This window comes from Arachis hypogaea, chromosome 15 (genome assembly GCF_003086295.3).
Source record: "Arachis hypogaea cultivar Tifrunner chromosome 15, arahy.Tifrunner.gnm2.J5K5, whole genome shotgun sequence".
In the NCBI taxonomy this organism is placed as follows: Eukaryota; Viridiplantae; Streptophyta; class Magnoliopsida; order Fabales; family Fabaceae; genus Arachis; species Arachis hypogaea.
This window is the reverse complement of record NC_092050.1, coordinates 150,267,134-150,285,302: the sequence shown is the minus strand read 5'-3', so window position 1 is coordinate 150,285,302 and position 18,169 is coordinate 150,267,134. Positions and strand designations below refer to the sequence as shown.

General features: G+C 35.7%; 2 protein-coding genes across 2 annotated transcripts; both read left to right on the top strand.

The window, feature by feature from the left end:
- The first annotated feature begins 469 nt into the window (after positions 1-469).
- Positions 470-3,956, top strand: LOC112751293 (profilin-2). Its single transcript, XM_025800375.3, has 3 exons — positions 470-735; positions 1,426-1,563; positions 3,459-3,956. The coding sequence occupies exons 1-3, from the start codon at positions 607-609 to the stop codon at positions 3,591-3,593; spliced, it is 402 nt and encodes a 133-aa protein (XP_025656160.1). The 5' UTR covers positions 470-606; the 3' UTR covers positions 3,594-3,956.
- A 1,131-nt stretch (positions 3,957-5,087) lies between these two features.
- LOC112751292 (profilin-1) lies at positions 5,088-6,819 on the top strand. The gene is made up of 3 exons (XM_025800374.3): positions 5,088-5,445; positions 5,995-6,132; positions 6,409-6,819. The coding sequence occupies exons 1-3, from the start codon at positions 5,323-5,325 to the stop codon at positions 6,541-6,543; spliced, it is 396 nt and encodes a 131-aa protein (XP_025656159.1). The 5' UTR covers positions 5,088-5,322; the 3' UTR covers positions 6,544-6,819.
- Positions 6,820-18,169: the final 11,350 nt, after the last annotated feature.

Sequence of the window (18,169 nt, the reverse complement as noted above, 5' to 3'; positions counted from 1 at the left end):
CAACTGGAGTAACGATACTCTCGATACACTTGAAATATTTCCTATAACATTAATGAAACATTTCATCTTAATGGTTATGGAGTGATTAATTGAAATTATGATATGAGGAAGTATAAATGTCTGAAATCCCCGGTTATCAGTGACTACAAGTACTTGGCAGTATAGTAACATTTTTGTTGTAGGTGGCACATGTACATAACATATATGTATAAATTAGAATGAGAAATTGACGATACAATAATAAATATGTGAATAGAAGATAAAGAAAAAACAAGAGGTATTAAAAATAAAATGTGGATGGAATTAGAGCACATGGAGAATAGAGGAAAGGAAGAGTAGATTAGGGGTGCCTAAAATGAAGGGAAGGATGGTTGAAACTTGAATGGCAGGAATTAATGGAACCAAAACTTACGCTCATCATCGCAATCACTTCACACCCTCTCAATTCAATCCAAGCCCTTCTTCAACTCTTTCTTTATATATATTTAATATTTTTTCAAAAACAACACTTTCCTTCATTTTCCGCTACATCACACTCTCTCTCACACACACAACACCAGAAGCGAACCAAAGCAAGAGAGGGAAAAGAAAAAGTAGAAGAAGAAAATGTCGTGGCAAACTTACGTGGATGAGCACTTGATGTGCGACATTGACGGCTCCGGCCAACATCTCACCGCCGCCGCCATCATCGGCCACGACGGCTCCGTCTGGGCTCAAAGCTCTTCCTTCCCTCAGGTATTTATACCTACCTTCCATATCACTCCGATTTCGATTACGTTTCGATCTCGATCTGAATTCTGAATCTGAATCAAATTATCGTAGATACAATACGAGCTTGCATGCATGCATGCAATTATTGCCTTTATGTGTGCGTTTTTTTTTCCGCTTCGTGTTCGAGCTTCTGCAGATCCGATCGCGTCGATCCAGAATCCTCCGATCCATCGTTGCGATGCGGTTACGTTGCGCGGGATCCATCGATCTTCCGTTACGCCACGTGGCTCATCCATAGAAATCGCTTTTTCATTCAATTCGATCTGGATTTTGATCTTTGATTCATTGTTTTAATTTTCCTAATTCCATTTGCCATTGTGTTCGTGCTTTGTTACATTGCATAGCGATAGTCCCAAGAAAATGCTGAGCTATACTCATTTGTGAAATGATTTGTTGACGCACCATGCCTAAAAAGTGGTGATTCCGTCACACAATGCGGACAACTAAGTTTTCTGTTCGTGCTATTTGTGAAATGTATGTTGATTCGAGGACGATGATGATTCTTGCAACTGATGATTATGATAAAATAATTTTGCTGAAATGTATTTAACATAGATATAGATATGCTAGTGATGCTACTATATTTGGTGTTGTAATAGGTGAGATATGCTTTTCATGTTACTGATATGCTTACAATTTAATACTTGTTTTCAGATTAAGCCTCAGGAGGTTACTGATATCATGAAGGATTTTGATGAGCCCGGTCATCTTGCTCCTACTGGTTTACACATTGCGGGCGTAAAATACATGGTAATTCAGGGAGAGCCTGGAGCTGTCATCCGTGGGAAGAAGGTAATTTTGTTATATCACACTGCAAGCTATGTTATCAACATGCATATGATGATGCTTGTATACTTGTTACATATTTACAGTAGAACTCACTGTTTTTTATCCGCATAATCCAACTTATTTTGTTCTCTAAAGGTAATCCGGTTGGGGAAATTATAAGAATCAGTAAAGCAGTAAAGTTAGCTGCATTCTTAAGAACCATGCTTAAGTGTTTAATGTTTTAAAGCCTGATAATTGCGGGCTGCTCTGTTGAGAGTTTTGCTTTTTTGTGATTTCACGAAATTAAATGACCGTTTGTTTTCTCCTTTCCTCCGAAGCACTAAGTAGAATTTCCAAACTTGTGGTACATTGCTTTTATCTCTGAAATAAGGATGCATTTTCTCCTCAATAATCTGTTTATGGTTTGATTCTAATGTCCTCCTTTAATCAAGATTTTACTTTAAAGTTGAGTTCATTTTACAAGAAGTATTATTTACTTGTGAACGAAAACAAAAGATGTAAAGTACTGTCTTGATGGTTTACAACTCTTTCACACCAGAAAGTACAAAATAAAACATGGTTCTCAATGCAGTTTTAAGTTTTAACAAAAGTAGAGGTATTGTTACTTCTATCAAAAGTACTCATGGCAAATACAAAGTTAAATAAAGACAAACTAACTCAATGTCTGCTTCTATCTTTAGTGTTATCAAAGACAGCCGGTAACCTCTCATCAGTTTTAAGTTGTGAATTTGATGAACCATCTCTTTTCTTTTGAAGAGCGTAAGAATAGTGTTTGAAGAGAAAGAAACAAATTTACTATTGTGCATGTGCATGATCTGTGAACCCTTGCACAGTTATTTATGATGGGGCAGGTTGGAAAAAAATTTTCTTTCCCTCGACAGTGTGTTTGTTTTCAAGGGAAAAGACATTATTCAAATCCAAAGCAACTTTAACACAGTAGCCCCCCCCCCCCCCCCTCTTCCTTTCTCTCCTCCCTCCCTTGTCTTTTGTTATTTATTAGACACTTGCATCCGTGGATGATTCCTGTTTCAGCATCTTTCTCATGTACGTATAGCTTTTCTTTCTTCTTCTCTTTTGAAAATGATAGGAAAAAGACAGAGTTGCAGAAGGACAACAACATAATAGTTATTATTTTAGTAATAACTAGGCATTATTAACTTGGTAATGTTGTATTTATATGAAAAGTGCATCTAGTGGTAAGTGGTTTCAAGATTGTGTGCTACATTCTAGTGCATAATATTTGGAAGTGAGTCAAACCAGCTCATAAACTAGTTTGAATTTGACTCATTCATAGTTCGATAAGCTGAACTCACGAGTTGATGAACCGAATTTGAACTTGAAATTGAACTTATAAATTAAATGAGTCGAATTTGAGTTTACATAAGTTGAGCTCATTAGCTCGTAAATTAACTCGATTAATTATTAATATACATATCCTATATACAATTAATTTATATTTTTAATATTATATATATACATATTACATAGTAATATATAATTATATATATTAATGATCTTAATTATTTAAAATTTTATCTTTATTTTTTATATATAACTTTTATGTAGGACATAAATAAAAAATTTATAATTTATTGATAAATAGATAATATATAAAATTAATTTTTTTAAAATATTTTTTTATGAGTTATAATTTATTAATATAAAATTATAGACTATGTTTCTATTACTTGAGTTTGTTCGTGAACTTTTGGTAATTTGAGTTTGAACTTAAGAAATAAACTCAATTGTTAATGAGTCAAACTCAATTTTCATGAGGCGAACTTGAATTTGGTCTATCTCGACTCATTTCCAGTTCTAATGCTTCCGGAACACTTTGTACTTAATCTACACGAAGTTTCCTTTATTAATTTGCCGTGATTACTGACTTTTTTGGGTAGGGATCTGGAGGCATCACCATAAAGAAAACTGGGCAAGCTCTAGTTTTTGGCGTCTATGAGGAACCAGTTACTCCTGGACAATGCAACATGGTTGTTGAGAGGTTGGGAGATTACCTCCTCGATCAGGGTCTGTAGATGAACCTGGATCTTTGAAGATTTAAACAATTTTTGTTATTATATGCTTTTTATTATATTCAATTTTGGTCTGCACTTCTACATTTCAACCCTAAATTGGGTGTTGTCGCAGACAATAACCATTTGAGGATTAAACAGTTTATTTCTTGTTGGTTGTTTAAATTTCGTTACTCTAGTTTCTTCTTTTTTATCCATATCCTGTACTGTTATGAGCACTACATGAGAGGATTTATTCCAATAATGTATGATAATCATGATTTGCGTCCTAAGCAGCACTTAATTTTGCAACATCCTGAAGTTGGAAAGAGTGAACTTTGAAATCCACATATTAATGCAGTGAGTACATGAAACCTTTTGTCTGAATTACTGAATTGGGATCTTTTGTCTTTTTTTCTCCATTATTTTGAGTTAGAAATGTTGTATGTCGAGCGAAAAAGGTTTTCAACCTGTTACTTTTCCACCGAAGAATTAGAATGCATAAAGCTTTTAGAACCGTGGAATGAAAATCATTATAGAAAAATGCATAATCAACTAAGGTGTTAGACTATAAAACTAAAATTTATAGTAGTGAACACTGAACAAGACAATGTAGTGTTTTGGTCTAATTCGACAATACTTATCTAAATAAACCCTAAACTTGCACTTCCTCAATCCTAGAGGGCAGAGGGTGCACTTTATAACAAGATTGTCTGTTATTTTTATATAGGAGTATCAATTTCCCATTCTATGCAAAAAAAAATGGACATGCTACTCACTATTTTTTAATTATGAATGGTGTTAAAGTTCAATTTACATAACAAGAGAGGCCACTACACGAATTTCCATTGAAACATGACATATAAGTAAAGGGGAAAAAACCCGGATGACCTGATGAAATGATTAAATCTAGTAGTCAACATTTATTAATACTTTTAAAATTATATTATCCATCAAAATAAAATATTAAATTATTTTCAAATTTTATACAATTGATTTATATGATTAAATATTTCAATTTACTTGTTAGATCGATAAAGTTTAAAAAATGTATAAAATAATACAATGTATTCATATTTATAATAAAATTTTAAAGAACATATAATTAAACAAAATTAATATTTATAATTAGCATATGAATAAAATCACAAAACACAAATGGTAACTACTTTTTTTTATGTTTTTGTAAAGTTTTATTATTCAATTTTAAAAAGTGTGATTAATTTACTAAAATAATACACACAAATATGACGATTTATTGTGTTTATAGAATAATTTTGAAAAAAATTCATTAAGAAGTATGCATAATACTATAATTTATTATATATTCTTTTTAAATTTTTTGTAATTGTTAAATAATATTTGTGTAACTTAGTTATTGTCCCAACATTTTTCTTAAAAAATAAAGTAAAAATTCGAAAAAATATTTTATAAGAAAAGAAAATTGAAAAGAAAGGAACTGACAGAAACGACAATTTTGTTTGAAAGGAGTTAAGTCTAAGGAGTAGCGAATATTTAGGGGGAATTGGTAATGAAAATGGCAAAAAGTACGACAAGGGCATTCTAGTAATTCAACGTGAGGACAATACCATTATGTATGGATTTTTTTTATAGCTCCGTGGTTTCAACGCTACAGCATCAACATTTCAGCACAGTTCACAGTACTATTTGAGTTATTATTAGAAGTACTCAAATTTTCTCAGGAAAAAAAAACACATCACTCCCAACTTCCAGAGAAAGAGAAAACAAGAAGATGTCGTGGCAAACCTACGTCGATGACCACCTTCTCTGCGAAATTGAAGGCAACCACCTCTCCTCCGCCGCAATCCTCGGCCAAGACGGCAGTGTTTGGGCTCAGAGCTCTAATTTCCCTCAGGTTATCTTTAATACTTCTCAATTTCTCTCTCCAAAACTCTCCTTCTTCTTTCTTAGTCCTTTGTTTTCCAGATTCATCTCGTTCTTTTTTTTTCCGTTAATTTTCCTCCGATTTATCAGATTTGATTTGCATGTGACATATCCTATGGTTTTGGTGTTAATTTGATACATTCGTGCTTTAACCATAGCTGTTTAGTTTTATCAACTGGAGCTAATTGATTAATTTTTCAGATTCTTAATGTTTTACTTGTTAAGTGCAATTTATGCTGTAAATTAATGCTTGGAGAGAGTCATTAGGAATGACTTGGAGTTTGGACTGTGTGATTATCTGATATGAGATGCATTGCATTCCTTTTTATTAGTATGTAACAACATAAGATCAATCATACACTCGTTATTGTTATATATAAAATCGTGTATTCACATCACTTGTGGAACATGTGGCTGGGGATTTCAAGTGTGTTTGGTTCATAGAACAAGTCAAGTGATCCTTGCAGATCTGAAATAGTTTTAGTTGATCTGTTCTTGATTGGTTTTTTGTGTTGTGCAGTTCAAGCCTGAGGAAATTACTGCTATCATGAACGACTTTGCTGAGCCCGGATCGCTCGCCCCGACCGGGTTGTACCTCGGTGGCACCAAATATATGGTTATCCAAGGTGAACCCGGAGCTGTCATTCGAGGGAAGAAGGTACTGACTGTTTCTAATTATAGCTTGAATTTTGATTACACAAGTTCATCAAAGAAAATACAACAATCTATGATAATGTGAATCTGCTAATCTGATTGAGTAAATTTATGATGTAATCATGGATTCAAATTGTGGTATGTGACTGCATTAGGCCATAGCTCACAATGAATCAGCATCAGCCTAAAACTCATTGCTGCACCATGTCCATACGGTTGTTACCTTGATGCTGGTTTTGGCCATTGGTTGTTAAAATCTCAGCTTGTCCTTGTCATGCAGGGTCCTGGTGGTGTTACCATTAAGAAGACGAATCAGGCGTTGATCATCGGAATCTACGATGAGCCGATGACTCCAGGGCAGTGCAACATGATTGTTGAAAGGCTGGGTGATTATCTCATTGATACGGGTCTTTAAGCCCTCTTTGTTATTTCTTGTTATCTGCTTGCTTATTTCACTGGCTCCTATACAAGGCTTCGCATCGATTTGCCAAGAGAATGCTCGATTGTAGTGTAATAATATTAATTAATGGGTATTCAAAAGTCATGGGATCTGCGTCTAGGGAAGAAGTTATGGTGCTTGAGAAGTGAATGATAACTATAATCTCTGTTGTTGTGCTTTTTAGCGGGTATCTGTATACATTTTACAAGTGGTTTTAATGCTATGGGCATAGATTGTCATAACTTTCTAAAACCTTATATCTCCCGTGCTTTTTCTTCCTCTCAATTTTATCTATGCCCAAGGAATATAATGTTATTATCATCACTGATTCACAGCTCTGTTAGCATCATAGTATATTGCCTTTTACTCTTGGAAGAAATGTTACACCTAATAGTTCTCATCAATTTTGAGATTTCTAAACTGTGTTCTTGGGGTGTCAAATTGTGAGTGGAGAAAATGGAAAGGGATAGAAAATAGGGACACAGAATCTCAATCCATTGGCTATGGAGTTTTGAACTTTTGATTAAAGTCTTATGTCTGCATTGTGTCTCCATTTAAAATTTGACACATGCCTAAATTTCGTCCCCCTTTTCGCCAAGAATTTGGCACTCAGAAACAAATAGGATAGAAACAGATATACGGGAAGAGGCGTAGAACCGTACAGGAAATGGGGATAAAGACCCCAACCAATTGGATATATATAGACCTTGGGATTAAATTTTCTTGATTCTCATTTTTTGTCCTTTATATTTACATTTCTACTTAAATTTGACTTTTAAAAAAATGCCAAATTATACATTTCACTGGTTTTGAAATGTGTCAAATTTTAGGTGGAGCTAGATTGAAAAATGGACGTATATGAAATTTTAAGTGTTTTTTATTTTTAATATTGTTTTTAAAATTGTGAAGAAAAAAAAAAGAGATTTTATTATTTTTATTAATTTTTTTATAAAATTCTGAAAAACAGAAAACACTCAAAACATTAGAAAATAAAAACACTAATTCAACATAACCTTAGAACCCAAAAGAAAGGGTCTTTTATTAGGCAAAGTATTTGATGGAACTTTCAAAAGAGAGTTTCATCTCATGGAGCTGCCTAAATTATTTATAACATGGCCCCAACTCACTATGGTGTATTTGCTTATAAGTAACGAGGTGATTTATATTTGTAAAATAATCCCAAGCTCACAACATCTAAATACATATTCATTAATGATCTGGTTCTGTATTAGTAGCATTAGTAAGTATAATTACTTTTATAAAATATTCAATATTCACTGTCAATATGACATAGCACGGACAAATGTCAAAACTTCCACAAACTATAGAATATTAAGTATTAATTTCCACCAAAAACATAAGTAAATGTTATGAGTTATGCAAAATATATGAACTGTTTTAGCATAAAGAAATTACGAGTGAGAAGTGAGACACTCACTTTTTGAAACAAAAGAAAACAGAGAGTGAAGAGAGTGTTCGGCGTCGAGGGAGAAGAAGAAATGGGAGAAAAAGAAAAATGTTATTTTGATCTGATTAAATCGATAAACTTGTTCTATTTCTTATGAAATTTAGTATGTTATTTTTGGTGTAACGATGAATATTAGGATATAACTTGCTAGTTGTATTGTCCTTTTTTTTTAGATACCCACTTAGTGGACAATTTATGTTGATTCCATCAGTTTTGATGATGTATTTTGTTGATTGTTAAGATGTCCTAGAAAGACTGTTTATGTATCCATTATTTTGATAGTAAAAAATTTTACTGGACTATGTTCCGTAGGTTTTTTGCCCCTCTTTTGGGAGTTTTCCCATATTAAAATTTTGGTGTCTGATTATTTAATTTCTGTCATTATATTTGCTGCTTGGAGTATCTTTGGTATTGCCTATTTAATCGCACAGGTTGTGAAAAAATTATTTTTGGTGCTTCCGCTGTTAGACAGGTTCTTGTTTGAACTTTTGTTGAGTTTTCCTAACAAAGTGGTATCAGAGCTTCGGTTGTTTATTTCTGTGTTGATTAAATGGAGGAAAATACTCATGAGCCAAATATGGTCAAATTAAATTCCCAAAATTATTCAATTTGGAAGACCCTCATGGAAGATATGTTGTATAGTAAGGACTAGTATGATCCTGTGGAGGGGGAAAAATCCAAGGTACTAAATCCGATACTGAATGGAAGAAGCTGAATCGGAAGGCAGTTACTTTAATTAGGCAATGGTTTGATCTTAGTGTGTATTCACATGTTAACACCGAAACGAATGTCGAAAAGATGTGGAATAAATTGAAGGAGTTATATGAGAGGAAGAATGTGCAAAACAAAGCATTCTTGATTAGGAAGCTTGTCAATATGAAGTATATTGAAGCTAAATCAATGCCGGAGCACTCCAGTATTTTTCGGGAGACGGTGAACCAGCTGACAAATAATGAAATCACTTTGAATGATGAGTTGCAAGCCTTGTTGTTATTGAGCTCTTTGCCTGATAGTTGGGAAGTTGTGGTTGTGATACTGACTAACTCAGTTCCACATAGAAAGTTGATGTTAGCAATGGTTAAAGAGAGCACGTTGAATGAAGAAGTCAGAAGAAAAGAGCGAGGTTTGACTAATACCTCCTCCCAGTCAGAAGCACTTGTTTCAGAGTCATGGGAGAGAAGTCAAAGTAGAAAACTCACAGTTCCGACAAGTCAGAGAATCGACGCAAGTCAAGAGGAAAGTACAAGCCAAGAAAGGAGTTCATTTGTCACTGATGAGTTTGGAAAACTCTAAATTAATTTTTGTGATGACTAAACATTATTACACATTTAATTACAATATTATTAATTTGATTTTCATCTAACATATGTTAATTAATAATTTTGTGATGCAGGTTTTATAGTTGGGCCGAAATAAAAAGAAAGATCCCAAGCCCAATAAATTAAAATTCAGCCCTATGTAATTCTTGTTTTGTGATTGTTGGCTGAAAAGGTTTTATCAATTGGGCCAGAATAAATTTTGTTACTATAAGCCCAAAGAAAACTTTCCTATTTGTTCAAAGCTTGATCCAAAATTCATCAGGAAAGCAAATGTTACTAATTGGGCCAGATTAATTTCCAATGTTACAAAGCCCAATATTATTTTGGTGAATGTTTCCAAGCTTGGTCCGAAACCAAGTTTAAAGAAAAGCAAGTGTTACTACTTGCCTCCAACGGACTCCATTTCTCTCTTTGGATGGATTTCAAATTTAATTTAATGCATTGGAAACATAAGAAAGAGAGAGAAGATTGATTTGATGGCTATTATGACCATGCACGCCTCTCAGCAAAGGGGAGTAGGAAACATGAGTGCACTTTTATTCTTTCTCTTTGCTACATTAATTATTTAATCAAAACTATTGAATATCTTCTTCTCTCTCATCTCTTTCTTGCTTCTTCTTCGGTCCTTGTCCAGGAAACAATGGAAGCAATGTTCATCAACCAAGAAAAAGAAGAAGTTGCATGCATCAAGACCATCAAGCTAATGATGGCAAGAAAACATACTAAAATAAAAAATATAGTGGCTGAGATTCTTATCACTTGTAGTAAGATCTTGTGATGAGATCTTAGCTTCTCCATACCAAAAATGGAGAAGGAGATTCGGCCAGTAGGAAAGAAGATCTTGGAGGAGATGGCTTGTCACCACTTTTGAGTTCACTCATCACAGAAGGTAGCTAGGGTGGCTGCGTGAGGAAGGAAGCAAAAGTGGAGCAGAAGAAGTCATCATCATCATGAAGCATCAAGGGCCAGAAATCCATCTTGGAGAGCAAGCCAAGGATGGAGAGTTCGGATTGATGAAGAGTGATGACCAAGGAAGGACTATAGGTAATTGCATGTTGGTTATTGCATGGATTATTTCTTTTCTCTCTCTGGCCGAACCGGTTTTGTTCTTGGAGAAGAAGAAGTTGGCTTGGTTTTTGGCTTCAAAAGTGGAGGCTTCTCTCTTCTATAAAAAGTGAGAACAGCCACTGTTTGGAGCAAGGAGAAAGTTTGAGAGTGCAAGGCACAGAATTCTCAGAGCTACCTGAGCTAACAGTTTTCTCTTCTCCTTCAATGTATTTTGTTTTGTATTTTTCTGTTTAATTTTGTCATGTCTTGAGTCTCATGGAAAAAGGCAAACAGTGAGGTTTGTATGAAAAAGCCATAGAGCGGAAAAAGGCAGAGAGTGCAAAATTAAAAGAAAAAGCCATAGATGTCTTAGAGTTTCTTTGTTCATCTATGTTGTGTTTCATGATTCTGTGGGAATCCCCTTGTAAGTTGGGTTAGCACTTTACAGTTTGTAATCAGATTGATTATAGTGAAATTCCATCATGTTTGTGATGGAGACTGGATGTAGGCTGCACTGCACTTAGCAGCCGAACCAGGATATATCTGGGTGTAATCTTCTACTCTTCTCTCCTACATTTCTGTTTCTACTGCACAGGAGTAAAAACCAAATTTATTTCGTGCCAAGTGACGAGACAAAAAGAAAAGTCTCGTGGCTAGGGACGAGACAAAAGAAAAAGTCTCGTGTAAAGTGATAAGCAAAAACAGAAAAGTCTCCTCTAAGTCCAGCAAGGGTTATTAAGCAAAAAGGGGGCTAAGATTCAACCCCCCTTCTCTTAGCCACTGGAACCATCAATTGGTATCAGAGCTTGGTCTCAAAGAGATCAAGCTTTGCAGCTTGGAGTAAAGATCCTCATGGCAAAAAACAGTGGCTAAAATGTGGTGTCCTACAATTTGATCGAAGGACAATCAAGCAATAGACTTCCTCTTTTCAATGGGAAAAATTATACCTATTGGAAGGAGAGGATGAAGATATTTGTGCAAGCAGTGGATTACAGACTATGAAAAATCATCTTGGAAGGACCTCAATATCCAACTGTTACAAGTGCTGAAGGAGTAGTCTCTCTCAAACCAGAAGCAAGATGGACTGAGGAAGATAGGAAGAAAGTAGAATTAAATGCCAAGGCAGTAAACCTGCTCAACTGTGCTATCAGCTTTGAGGAGTACCGACGGGTATCACGATGCACAACGGCAAAGGAAATCTGGGACAAGCTACAAATCACTCATGAAGGAATCACCATTGTTAAGAAAACTCGGACAGACATGTTGAACAGAGAATATGAAATGTTTGCAATGAAGGAAGGAGAGTCCATTGATGAACTGTTCGAACGGTTCAATGCCATCATTGTTGGCTTAGATGCTCTGGGAATTACACATTCTGAATCTGTGCTAGTGAGAAGAGTGTTGAGATGTCTTACAAAAGAGTGGGAAACAAAAGCTTTAATTATTTCTGAGAGCAGTAGCTTAGATTCCATGACAGTTGATGATTTGAGAGGAAATCTTCTTGCTTTTGAAAACACCTATTTGAAAAAAGATTCAAAAAAGAAAGGAATTGCTTTTTCTTCTATGACTAACCCTCTGGATGAAGAATCCAGTGATAACTCCTCTGAACATGAATTTGTGTTGTTTACAAAAAAATTCAGAAAAATGATAAAGCTTAAAGGCAAAGGCAGCAGCTCAAGGAGAGTGAAGAAAGACCTTAGCAAAGTAACTTGTTACAACTGCAAGGAAATGGGACATTTCAAATCTGATTGTCCCAAGTTAAAGAAGGAGGAGAAGCCGAAAAAAGGAAAAAAGAAAGGACTGATGGCCTCATGGGAAGACTTGGAGAATGACTCCGATGATGATGATGAAGAAACCGAGACCAAGTCACAAACATGTCTCATGGCAGACCACATAGATCAGGTAGTCTTTCATAACCCTAATACTGAAGATCTTCATCTTATGATAGACCACCTTTCTGAAAAAATAAGATGTTTTCTGCTGGAAAATCAAGAACTTGAACAACAAATTACCATTCTTAAGGCCGAAAATAGTTTTCTAAAAGAAAAAGTAAGAGAGGCCGAAACTGCTTGTGATCTTGTTGAAGAAAATAAGCAGTTAAGAGCTCAAGTTAGAAGCTGTGAAAGTAACCATTCTGTTCTTGCATATGTAGATTGTTTTAAGCAAAATGAAAAGTTGCTTAAAGAGGTTAAAAGACTTAAGGAAGACTTAGCCAAGTTCACCCAAAGTTCCGAAAATCTGAATCACATCTTGGCTAGTCAAAAACCTCTTTATGATAAGGCTGGGTTGGGATTCTATAAATCTGAAAAATCACATTTTGAAAATATTGCCTCATCTTCTAATGATACAAGATTTCAAGATCCCACCTACTTTAACAAAACAGCAACTCCAAGGTTTTGTAGACTATGTAATCGGAATGGACACTTTCCCATTCAATGCTTTTTTGGTGAAAGAATGGTCGGTGATAAGGTTTATAAAATTTTTTTTGATTACAATGGCTTAGGACATAGAAGATGGTTTAACGTAAAAGGATCCAAAAAGATTTGGATACCTAAGGTTACTTAAGCTTGTTTTTATAGGTGTGCCTAGCATCCAAAAGGAATGAAAATATGTGGTATATGGATAGCGGATGCTCTAGGCATATGACCGGAAAGACAACCTTCTTCATAAAGCTTGATGAATATGATGGAGGGTTTGTCACTTTCGGTGATGATGCAAAAGGAAAAATTGTGGCTGTTGGGAAAGTGGGTAAAAATTTCTCATCTTGTATAAATGATGTTCTCCTTGTACATGGCTTGAAACATAATTTACTTAGTGTTAGTCAACTTTGTGATTTGGGTTTTGAAGTTATTTTTAAGAAATTTGTTTGTTTAGTTGTGTGTGAGAAAACTGGGAATGTTCTTCTTGAAGCTAAAAGATGCAACAATGTGTATGGATTAACTCTTGAAGATTTAAAGGAACAAAATGTAACATGCTTTACATCTTTTGAATCTGAAAAATGGCTTTGGCATGGAAAATTGGGACATGCTAGCATGTATCAAATTTCTAAGCTAGTCAAAAGAAATTTGGTTAGAGGAATTCCAAACATCAAGTTTGATGAGGATCTTACTTGTGACGCATGTCAATTGGGCAAACAAGTAAAATTCTCTTTTAAATCAAAAGATGGAATCTCAACCAAAAGGCCATTGGAAATGTTACATATTGATCTTTTTGGTCCTACTAGAACTCAAAGTTTAGGAGGTAAACACTATGGTCTTGTGGTGGTAGATGATTACTCTAGATTTGGTTGGGTACTTTTCCTTGCTCATAAGAATGATGCCTTTCATGCTTTTTCCATCCTTTGTAAGAAAATTCAAAATGAAAAAGATTTGAAAATTGCCCATTTGAGAAGTGATCATGGAAGAGAATTTGAAAATCAAGATTTTGAAAAATTCTGTGATGACTTAGGGATTTCTCATAACTTTTCATTCCCTAGAACCCCCCAACAAAATGGGGTGGTTGAAAGAAGGAATAGAAGTCTTCAAGAAATGACTAGGGCCATGTTATGTGAGAATGAAATTCCTAAATTCTTATGGGCCGAAGCTGTGAACACAGCATGTTATATTTTGAATAGAACAATCATTAGAAAATGGTTAAAGAAAACACCTTATGAGCTATGGAAAGGAACCCCTCCAAATCTTAAGTATTTTCATGTTTTTGGATGCAAATGCTTTGTGCTAAACAATAAGGAAAACCTTGGAAAATTTGATCCAAAATCATATGAAGGAATGTTTGTTGGATATTCCACCACAAGCAAGGCCTATAGAGTTTATCTCAAGGAGCATAGGACAATAGAGGAATCCATTCATGTTACTTTTTGTGATTCTAACTTAATTCCCAGTATTGTGAAGGATATTGATTCAGATTGTGAAGAGGCTGGAACAAATAAAGAAAATCCCAAATATGTGCAAAATGAAGAATCTGTCAGCACGGTTTTGTCTCGTCAGATTGGAGGAGAAACTTCCATTTTGTCTCCTGAGCAGGCACGAGCAAGTGAAACAGAAAGACCACCAGAAGTTCATCAAAGCTCTACACCGGTCAGAAAGCCCAGAGAATGGAAGTCTATGAGGGGTTATCCTCATGACTTCATCATTAGTGATCCATCTCATGGTGTAACAACAAGATCCTTCACCAAAAGGCAAACCGAACCTAACAACTTTGCTCTCTTGTCACAAATGGAGCCCAACAATGTCAAACAAGCTCTAGAAGACCCATCATGGGTTAAAGCAATGCAAGAGGAGCTTGCCCAATTTGACAAAAATGAGGTTTGGACACTAGTACCTCATCCGGATGGTAAGAAAGTTACGGGTACTAAGTGGGTATTTAAAAACAAACTTGGTGAGGATGGACAAGTTGTTCGTAACAAGGCTAAATTAGTGGCCCAAGGTTATGATCAAGAAGAGGGTATAGATTTTGATGAGTCTTTTGCTCCGGTAGCTAGAATGGAAGCAATTCGGTTGCTTCTTGCCTATGTCGCCCATAAAGGTTTCAAAATGTTTCAAATGGATGTTAAATGTGCTTTCCTTAATGGCTTTATTGATAGAGAAGTGTATGTGGCACAACCCCCCGGTTTTGAACATAAAGAATTTCCAAATCATGTTTTCAAACTAACTAAGGCTCTTTATGGTCTTAGACAAGCTCCTAGAGCTTGGTATGAAAGGCTTAGTGCCTTCTTGTTGGAAAATCAATTTCAAAGGGGTACCACCGACACTACCTTATTTATTAAAGCATCTAATGATGATATACTCCTTGTTCAAGTTTATGTTGATGATATTGTATTTGGATCGGCCAACATTTCCTTGTGTGAAGAATTTGGAAAACTCATGACTAGTGAGTTTGAAATGAGTTTAATGGGAGAGCTTACTTTCTTTCTTGGCCTCCAAATTAAACAAACTCCTAGTGGTACTTTTATTTACCAAGGAAAGTATGCAAAAGAACTTATCAAAAAGTTTGTCCTAGAAAATTCCAAATCAATGGGTACTCCTATGCATCCTAATACAAAACTTGAAAAAGATGATGATGGTCAAGATGTGGATGATACAAGGTATAGGGGAATGATATGTTCACTCATGTACCTTACCTCCTCTAGACCGGATATTGTCCAAAGTGTGGGTGTATGTTCAAGATTCCAATCTCACCCAAAAGAATCCCACCTTACGGCCGTTAAACGCATCATTAGATACATTAAGGGAACTTGTGATTATGGGCTATGGTATCCTAAATCTGATGATTTTTGTGCAGTAGGGTTTTGTGATGCAGATTATGCGGGAGATAGAATGGATAGAAGAAGCACCTCCGGCATGTGTTGCTTCCTTGGAAGTTCGCTTAACATGTGGTCAAGCAAAAAACAAGCCACGGTGGCTCTATCCACAGCCGAAGCTGAATATATTTCCGCATATGCATGTTGCTCACAATTAATTTAGTTAAAAACACAATTGGAAGATTACAAATTAAAAATCAACAGTATACCTTTATTTTGTGATAATATGAGTGCTATAAACATTTCAAAAAATCCTGTTCTGCACTCAAGAACCAAGCACATTGAAATAAAATATCATTTCATTAGGGAACATGTGCAAAAGGGTACTATTGATATTCAATTTGTAAAATCTGAAGACCAAATTGCTGATATTTTTACAAAACCCCTCTGTGAAGACAGATTCTGTACCCTAAGAAAAAGTTTGGGATTGTTTGATTTAAGTTTCATTGAAAAATTGTGAAAAGCTGATTCTGTTCAATTTTGTCTCGTAGGTTTGGACGAGATAAAAATACAAAGATGATAAAGGAGCTATGGTCAAGGGGGAGGCAACGCAGAATTCAAAATTTTATGGGCCCCACCAAAATTCCTTGACCCCACCTTAACAGTTATGGTAGTTATCTCTCTACAAATAAGAATCTTCTTCTTGTGTCATCAAATCTTCTTGGAAGTGGTTATTGTCAAATCAAAATCCTTCTTTCCATCTAATCCCTTGATTTAAGGCAACAACTTTTTAGTTTTAGATTTCAAAAGTTAAAAGGGAAAACATTTTTGGGTCCATAATGGTCATTAACCGTCCACTAATGGTCATTACTCTCTCCATATTCTCTCTCCAACCCTCATTTAATGCGTCATTCACCTTGCTTCTCTCTTCCACTCAATACGGTTATCTCCCTAACCTTTCATATTTCATTCTTCCATCACCATGAAAAAGAAAACCGCGCCAAAAAAAAGTGAAAGGCTTCTATTCTCTCAAAAACAGTTTACTCCACAATCACACACACACATTCACATCCATTCTACATCATCTTCATCACCCTCACCCCCATCAAAACGCACAGACACAATGAGAAGAAATGTCATTGCCACAAAAACTTCCTCAAGAAAGAAGAAAAGTGTTCCAGTGACAGAAGAAGAGGAGTCTCATACTTCTCCCATTCCTTCCCCTCCACAATCACCACCCAAGAGATCAACTCCCCATGCATCCGGAAAGAGTGCTCAAAAGACTAAGGGTTTTGCTCTTCACGACACCACCGAACCTCCAAACTTGGAATCCCTGGAATTCAGAAACAAGTATGGCAAGACTCACTCCCACTTTGATCCTAGCAGATTCAACTCTTGCACTTCTTTTGAGTTTCACAATAAGGTTATGGAAAAACGTCATCTATGTACAACCTACCTTGTGAATCTTGACACTCTCACTAACAAGGGCATCAACATCTCCTCTCTGTTTGAACTCCTCAACTGGAAGCCCCTTCTTCTCATTCAGAAACCAGTCTATCCTGGCCTAGTTCGAGAGTTCTACGCCAATATGCGACTCATTGACGGCACTCTTCATTCCTATGTTAAAAGGGTTCAAATAGCCCTTGATTCTGAGACCATTGGAGCGGCTCTGGGCTTCAAGGATGAAGGACCACGAGCGTATATGGTAGACAAATGGGATACACAAGTCGGCGTTTCATACAAAGCAGTTCTTCAGCACATTTGCGAGAACCTTTATGGCTTGCATGGAACGATTCCAACCCACAAAGCTCTAGGACCAGTCAACTCTCTGCTTCACCGAATCATCACCCATATTTTGACTCCCCAAAGCGGCTCACACAACCGAGTAACATTTTCTGACTGTCTCATATTATTTGCTTTGGTTACCTCTACTCCTATATCTTTTGGCTATATTATGATTAGGCATATGTGGGATTCTGTTAGAAGCACCAAAAAGGCTAATCTGCCTTATGGTATGTTTTTAACAAGAATTTTTGAATACTTTAAAGTTGATCTATTGAATGAGCCAGTGGAAAACAAAGTATCCTCAATTAGAGGAAGAGGAGCGACTAAGGGAACCAAATGGGGCAAATCTGTGGGATCGGATAGTGACAATGAGACTCGGCCAGAGTCTTCCAAAACAGTCAAATCCATCAAAAAAATTTTGGGTGAATTCTCAAACATGGTAGACATGATGATTCAATCTCACAAAGAGGCTCGCAAACAAGCCTCTGAGAGCGAGAAAGCTTGGAAAAATTGCAAAGAAAGGGTCGGCCTGATGTTAGCAACTCTAAAGGAGGATCTGGGCGATAATAGTGAAGAAGGCGCTGAGGACTCTGCCTTTCATCTATCAGATGATTGATAACTGTTGTTTTATGTTATTTGATGTTGGCATGATTAGGCTCAATCTCTATTTTGTTGTAGCATGACTTGATACTCACTGCTTCTTGGTACTTTGACACACTTGGCAACTTATGAATATTTTGTTAT

Coding starts and splice junctions, on each gene's coding strand:
- LOC112751293 (XM_025800375.3), top strand. CDS start 607: ATGTCGTGGCAAACTTACGTGGATGAGCACTTGATGTGCGACATTGAC. Junction 736..1,425: donor AAAGCTCTTCCTTCCCTCAG/GTATTTATACCT, acceptor ACTTGTTTTCAG/ATTAAGCCTCAGGAGGTTAC. Junction 1,564..3,458: donor CTGTCATCCGTGGGAAGAAG/GTAATTTTGTTA, acceptor TTTTTTGGGTAG/GGATCTGGAGGCATCACCAT.
- LOC112751292 (XM_025800374.3), top strand. CDS start 5,323: ATGTCGTGGCAAACCTACGTCGATGACCACCTTCTCTGCGAAATTGAA. Junction 5,446..5,994: donor AGAGCTCTAATTTCCCTCAG/GTTATCTTTAAT, acceptor TGTGTTGTGCAG/TTCAAGCCTGAGGAAATTAC. Junction 6,133..6,408: donor CTGTCATTCGAGGGAAGAAG/GTACTGACTGTT, acceptor CTTGTCATGCAG/GGTCCTGGTGGTGTTACCAT.